Source organism: Scyliorhinus torazame, chromosome 9, assembly GCF_047496885.1.
Source record: "Scyliorhinus torazame isolate Kashiwa2021f chromosome 9, sScyTor2.1, whole genome shotgun sequence".
Taxonomy (NCBI): Eukaryota; Metazoa; Chordata; class Chondrichthyes; order Carcharhiniformes; family Scyliorhinidae; genus Scyliorhinus; species Scyliorhinus torazame.
Window position 1 is genome coordinate 24,889,870 of NC_092715.1, and position 7,459 is coordinate 24,897,328.

The 7,459-nt window shown below is 53.4% G+C and overlaps 1 protein-coding gene across 3 annotated transcripts in view; it reads left to right on the forward strand.

The window, feature by feature from the left end:
- The first annotated feature begins 4,132 nt into the window (after positions 1 to 4,132).
- The window catches only part of dok7b (docking protein 7b), a 149,850-nt gene continuing 146,523 nt past the window's right edge, over positions 4,133 to 7,459 (forward strand). For all 3 annotated transcript variants that reach the window (XM_072515720.1, XM_072515721.1, XM_072515722.1), the window contains exons 1-2: positions 4,133 to 4,299; positions 4,435 to 4,480. In XM_072515720.1, coding sequence (XP_072371821.1) covers positions 4,246 to 4,299; positions 4,435 to 4,480 — 100 coding nt within the window. In that variant the 5' untranslated portion in view covers positions 4,133 to 4,245. The remainder of the gene's footprint in view (positions 4,300 to 4,434; positions 4,481 to 7,459) is intronic.

Genomic DNA, 7,459 nt, shown 5'->3' on the forward strand with positions numbered 1-7,459 from the left:
GAGGTCCAAAGGCTACTGAGGGAAGGGGTCATTGAAGTGAGTAACAGTCCCTGGAGAGCTCAAGTAGTGGTGGTAAAGACCGGGGAGAAACATAGGATGGTCATTGATGCACAATCAATAACTCTCGAGACAAGGGGAGTCATATCTAATCGGCTTTAATCAGCTAGAACTGTACCCAGCAGCTTCGATACAGAAAGTGAAGGCTGCTGGGATGGCATGGGTTCTTATACCCCGCCTCTCAGGGTGGGGCTATGTACGTTAGCCAATGGTAGGCTCCTAGGTCTAGCCAATGGTCATTCACCTCTCAGGTACTGCAACACCTGGTATTACCACATTCACCCCCTGTTAAAAAGGAACCCAGCGGGGTGATGGCCAGCTTTACTGTCGCCTTTTGCATGGTAGGACCAGGTATGGAGGTACCGTGATGTCGAGGGTAACAGAAGAAGTGTTTATGGTGCAGCAATCAGACAATCGGGTGGCCTGGTCGTCCTTCTGGAGCGTCTGAGTTTCGGCGATGATCCTGGTGGGGCCCCCGGCGGTTGTGGCTCCGGGAACGTGGTGTCTTCCTCCCAGGCAGCTTCATCACCCCTAGGCGGCGCTGTTGGGGTGAAAGGTGGGCAAGGGGAGGGGCGCCTGTAGGGAGCGTCGGTGCCTGTTCGGCGCTGGGTAGGGGCTCCGGCGGCAGTACTGACCCTCCGGTCAGGTGCTGTGGGGGGGGTGGGGGGCAATGGTGCGGGTGCGCATGGGGCTCCGGCGGGCACCAGGTCCTGAAGGGAGACCGTGTCTTGGCGGCCGTCGGGGAACGCTACGTAGGCGTACTGGGGGTTGGCATGCAGCAGGTGGACCATCTCGACAAGCGGGTCCGACTTGTGCGCCCTCACATGTTTCCGCAGCAAGACGGGTCCGGGTGTCACTAGCCAGGTTGGGAGCGAGGTCCCGGAGGAGGACTTCCTGGGGAAAACAAGGAGACGTTCGTGAGGTGTCTGGTTTGTGGTAGTACAGAGCAGCGACCGGATGGAGTGCAGGGCCACTGGGAGGACTTCTTGCCAGCGGAAGACTGGGAGATTCCTGGACCGAAGGGCCAGCAGGACGGTCTTCCAGACCGTTCTGTTCTCCCTTTCTACCTGCCCGTTTCCCCGGGGGTTGTAACTGGTCGTCCTGCTGGAGCCGATGCCTTTGCTGAGCAGGAATTGACGCAGTTCGTCGCTCATAAAGGAGGACCCCCTATCACTGTGGATGTATGCGAGGAAACCGAACAGTGTAAAAATACTTTGGAGGGCCTTGATGACGGTGGTCGTGGTCATGTCCGGGCAGGGGATGGCGAATGGGAACCGTCAATCACGTTCAGGAAGTACGTGTTGCGGTCGGTGGAGGGGAGGGGGCCTTTGAAGTCCATGCTGAGGCGTTCAAAGGGACGGGAAGCCTTTATCAGATGCGCTCTCTCTGGCCGGTAGAAGTGCGGTTTGCACTCCGCGTAGATTCGGCAGTCCCTGGTGACTGTCCTGACCTCCTCGATGGAGTAGGACAGGTTTCGGGTCTTAACGAAATGAAAGAAACGAGTGACCCCCAGGTGGCAGAGGTCCTCGTGGAGGGCTCGGAGGCGGTCCACTTGTGCGGTGGCACAAGTGCCGCGGGACAGGGCATCAGGAGGCTCGTTCAGCTTCCCCGGACGGTACAAGTTCTCGTAGTTGTAGGTGGAGAGTTCGATCCTCCACCGCAAGATTGTGTCGTTTTTTATCTTGCCCTGCTGTGCATTATCGAACATGACCACCCCCGACCATTGGTCAGTGAGGAGCGTGAATCTCCTGCCGGCCACGTAATGCCTCCAATGTCGCACAGCTTCTACTATGGCCTGGGCCTCCTTTTCGACTGAGGAGTGGCGTATTTCGGAAGCATGGAGGGTACGGGAGAAGAAAGCCACGGGTCTGCCCACTTGGCTGAGGGTGGCCGCCAGAGCTACGTCGGATGCATCGCTCTCCACCTGGAAGGGGAGGGACTCGTCAATGGCGCGCATCGTGGCCTTTGCAATGTCTGCTTTGATGCGGCTGAAGGCCTGTCATCCTGCTCCAGAAGCACTTGCGGGCGCACAAGTCGGACCCGTTGGTCGAGAGGGTCCACCTGCTGCACGCTAACCCCCAGTACGCCTACGTGGCGTTCCCTGACGGCCGGCAAGATACAGTCTCCCTTCGGGACCTGGCGCCCGCCGGAACCCCACGCGCACCCGAACCATTACCCCCCCCCCTCCACAGCGCCTCACAGGAGGGTCAGTCCTCCCACCGCTCCTGCCTAGCCCTCCCACCCACCAACGCCCCCTATAAGCGCCCCCCTCTCGTGTCAACCGTTTGCCCCACCAGCGCCGTCTAGGGTGACAAAGCTGCCATGGAGGCCGAAGCCACGCTCCCAGAGTCGCAGACGCCTGGACCCCCACCAGAATCACCAGCAAAGCTCAGACGATCCAGGAGGACGACCAGGCCACCCGACCGACTGATTGCTGCAGTGTAACTGTAACTGTAAATGAACACTGAATGTATATATCTTCCACGCTTTTAAATATTCTCGACAACCCTGTAAGGATGTATCACGGTACCTCCATATCTGATCATACCATGTTAGATGCAATTGTAACCACTGGCCACCACCCCCGCCGGACTCTTTTTAACAGAGGGTGAATGTGGTATTATCAGGTATTGCAGTACCCGAGAGGCTGAAGACCAATGGTCAAACCTAGGAGTTTACCATTGGCTGTTAGGTATGTAGCTCCGCCCTGACAGGCGGGGTATAAGAACCGGTGCCGTCCCAGCAGCCCTCATGCTGTACCGAAGCTGCTGGGGAACAGATCTAGTCGATTAAAGCCTTCAGTTATGTTACAACCTCGTCTTTAATTGTAATTGATCGTGCATCAAAGATACATGTCCATTAACCACCCATGGATCAAAAATGATAACGGCAAAATAAAAGATAGGGGAAATAAGAGAATGAACAGGTAGAACCCTTACAATAGTTCCTTTGTTATTTGAGAACATTTATCAGGACATTTAAGGGGGAATGATGTGGCCGTGTGCCCCTTCAAGGGGGCAAATCCCTGGGGGGGGGGGGGTGTCACGTGATCCAATCGGCCAACGGGGCCGGAGCGCACAAACTCTGGGGACAGAGTGCGGGTTCCCAGTCTGTTAGGAGCTTGAAGTCTTGGAACATGGCGGGCGGGATTCTCCGGTCGCCAACGCCAAAATCTCGATCGGCCGGAGAATCCCCCCGTTCTTCGCGCCAAAATCCGGGGCGGCGCCGCTTTTGCGATAGTCACAAACGGCGTATTCCCGAGTACGCCGCACGGCGTATGGGCAGCCTCAGAATGTCGCCCGAGGCCCTCCCCCGATGCTCCGCCTCCGATGGGCCGAGTTCCCGACGGCGTGGAACACTTGTCCTTTTTTTTCCCGTGAACCCGGCGTGGCGGCTGCGGACTGAGTCCAGCGCCGCCACAGTCGGGAGGGGGGGGGGGGGGGGGGTTCCGCGGGCAGGGGTGGGGGGCCTTTGGCAGGGGCCGGGGACACTGGTGGGGGGTGGTCCTTGGGCGGCGAGGCAGGTTACGGGGGGGGGCCGTTTTTGGCAGGCTGGGTCCACGCGGGATGGCTCCATGTTGCACAGCGCGGCCGCTGCAGGCCGCCCGCGTGCGCGGCCACGGACTCCGCCATCCTCCGGCCGTATCCGCAGGAAAAGGCCGGGGGGTTTACGCTGCGCGGTTGCTGGCCCCCCCCACTGGATGGAGGATCGGTGCAGCTTTTGCGCCATTTTTTCTGGCATGAAACGCCACTGGTCCCACGCCGGCACCAGCACCTCGTCAGCAGATCGGAGAATTCAGCCCGGTAACCTTGCTGTCACTCTCTGTATATATTTTCTTACTTTAATAAATCTTTCATTTGTTAATCCTCCTGGTTGCTGCCCGCCTGTCAGCATATCACCGTGATAGATTCAAATTCTGGTGCAATTCCACAATTGCCAAAACTAAAGCGAAGGGCCAAAGATGCTGCTTGCCGGATTGGCTGCACGCCTCACTGCGGGGGAGGCCTTCCCCTTTAAGAAGGGAGCTCTGTTTCGCACATGAGTGTGCAGTGGGCGGTGCAGCCAGGGAGGAGAGGCGTCAGTGAGCACTCGCTCCTGTCCCTGGTCGGGCTCTGGGATCGCACGGCTCACCAAGTTATTTTGAAAGTGACCCTGAGAGTCTGCAGCTGTTTAGAACCATGAACGAAGATGACGGATTCGGCCATAGCGGAAGGGCAAGTAAAATTGAGAGACGGAAAAAAGGTTAGTGGAGCCGTGCCGGGGAGGAGAAAATTGTTAGGGAGGAACCGTTTGTGGGTTTAAGGTTGTGTGTACCTGGGCGGTTTGCTAACTGTGTGTGTGTGCTATTTCTTTTTCATACCACACGTACCCATCCAGTGGAAAAGTAGATGGCTGGTGCTTCGCAAGCCTTCTCCTGTGGCAGGTACGACGTGTCTGCACTTTAACTCACTTGTCTATATTTGACTGCCTGGGGGTAATTTTTAGTGAGTGGGGTGGGGGGAGGTTGGCTAGGATACGAATAGAGCAACGCAGCTCACCGAACACCGCTGCTAACCATAGCATTTCCGAGTGTCCTATTTTGATCAGTGCGTGACATGCAGTTTGTGGCATCTCCCCTCTGTTTCCCAGTGACCTGCGTTATAACACTTTGTCAAGTTTCACTATCTGCCACCCTCTCTCTTTCCCCCCACCACCACCACCACGTGGGTTAATTTTTAAGTAAAGGGAGCCAGGGGTGGGTTTGTCAAATGAGCTGAAACATCTCCACTTTAATTGCAATAATAATCTTTATTGGTAATAATAATCTTATATTAGTGTCACAAGTAATCTTACGTTAGCCCTGCAATGAGGTTATCATGAAACGCCCCCAGTCGCCACACTCCGGCGCCGGTTCGGGTACACTGAGGGAGAATTCAGAATGTCCAATTCACCTAACAAGCACGTCTTTCGGGACTTGTGGGAGGCAACCGCAGCACCCGGAGGAAACCCACGCAGACACGTGACCCAAGCCGGGAATCGAACCTGGGACCCTGGGGCTGTGAAGCAACAGTGCTAACCACTGTGCTACCGTGTTGCCCACCGAGTGTTTAATCACTTCTTGTGTCGATAGGGTCGTACAGCACAGAAACAGGCCCTTCGGCCCACCATGGCCATGCTGACCATCAAATACCGATCTACACTAATCCCATTCACTAGCGCTTAGTCCATGGCCTACTCTGCCATGGCGTTTTAAGTGCTCGTCCAGACACTTCTTTTAAATGTTGCGAGAGTTCCTACTTCCACCACCCTCTCAGGTCCCATATTTCTGGGTGAAAAAATGTTTCCTCAGGTCCCTCTCTAAACCACTGACTCCTCATCCTCTCCTTCAGCCTTTGCCCTCTGACCTCTGCCCTGAGGAAAAGATTCTCGCGATCTACCCTACCTCATAATTTTGTATACCTCCATCAGATGGTTTAAGTCCCCCTTTAGATTCTCTTCACTTTGATGCAGTGACCCTTTAAGGAACTGCATTTTTAATTTATCTCTCGGTTTGTTGATTCAGGTCATTTGGTTAACGTAAAGAAGTGCGCGGGCACACAGTCAGTCAGGTGGTTGGTATCTGAGGGGGACTCATGCTTGAGGTGGGCAGCCTAATCCGGAACTCTCCCTCACATCTTAAGCATGGTTGGCGTGACCTGCAGTTTTACTTTCAGTCAGAACTTTTCTACTTCACAAATTCTGACCAGTGTGTGTTAAAAAATATATGTGTTTTTTTAAACTTAGAGAAAAATCTGAAACTTCTCCCGCACGAAGGTGACTAGCATGGATTCACTGAATGGGAATTTTGAGGGAGGCGGGGGCAGCACGGTATGTTGGTGGGGAGAGATGAAGCGGGAATGGGAGGACGTTCGTGCGGGGGCATAGGAGGGCTCAGTTGGGCAGAATGGCCTCTGCCAAAGATTTATTATTGTGAACGGTTTTGATTGATTTTGGTTTCTGTGGCAGTATCTTTTTACAGTATTTTAAAAGTCACATTTGGACATATATTCCCACAAAGTATTTTTGCGCGGTGGGAGCGGCGAATTGTGATGTGGTTCTCGTCTGTGCAAGAGAAGGAATAAAGGCCACAGAGACCCTATCCAAGAGTTGGAGGGGCTCGGCAGTCCATTACTGTCAGCTGCTTTTGGGCCCGTTTTATTAGGCAACGTCCAGTGCCCCACTTGGTAAACAAGAGTCAGCACAAATACCCCTTTAAGAGCAGCACTAACGAATATGTGTGTGGTGAACACCACTAGTGATATATTGTATGTTTTACAGCACTGCCCGTGTATTACAAGTACTATGGTAAATCCCTGCCCAGCAGGCGGCGTATAAAAGTGTGTGCTCTCCCGAGCTGCAGCCATTCTGGTTCCAGCTGCAGGAGGCACAGCATCTTGTGCACTAAAGCCTCGATTGTTTCACCATTCTTGTCTCGTGGTAATTGACAGTACATCAATGTATCTAAACTCTGTCTCACTCTGAGGCCTTAGGTCAGTGATGGGCAACCCAGGCGGGCGAGTGTCCCGCGTGAGTGTCTCTAGTTCATCTCAGTGGGCCGCAAGTTTGAAATCAGGCTTGTTCACTAACCATGGCCCCATGAATAACATTCAATCCATTTAATACATGCTGAATCTTTCAGAATCAACGCTTAATAATTCATATGTTAATAGACCATAGGAAATAGGAGCAGGATTAGGCCATTCGGCCCATTGGGTTTGCTCCGCCATTTGATCATGGCTGTTATGTTCCTCATCCCCATTCTCCTACCTTCACCCTATAACTTCAGATCCTCTTATTAATCAAGAAATCTCCTTCTAAGAGCTGTAAGGTGGAATTTGGCAGAATAGTTCTTTCTTAGAACATCAGAACTAGGAGCAGGAGTGGCCAATTTAGCCTCTCGAGCCTGTGCCATCGTTCAACATGATCATGGCTGATCCCATCCTGGCCTCAACTCCACCGTCCTGCCCGTTCTCCGTAACCCTTCAACCCACTACCAGCTCCTTAAATTTACTCACTGTCCCAGCATCCACTGAACTTTGATGAGCGAATTCCACAGATTCACAATCCTTTGGAAGAAGTGATTTCTCCTCATCTCTGTTTTAAACCTTCTCCCCCTTACCCTGAGACGATGACCTCTCGTTCTAGATTGTCCCACAAGGGGGAAGCATCAGCTCCACGTCTACTTTGTCCCATACCTTTTAGCATCTTTTAATTAGATCTCCCCTCATTCTTCTAAACTCCAGAGAGTATAGGCCCAAACTGCTCCCTCTCTCTTCATAATGCAAACCCCTTCATCTCTGGAATAGAACTGACATCAACTTCAAGTGGTAAAAAACAAAAATGAATATTTATGCTTGATTGGACGCAGAGGGAGCATGTGGCT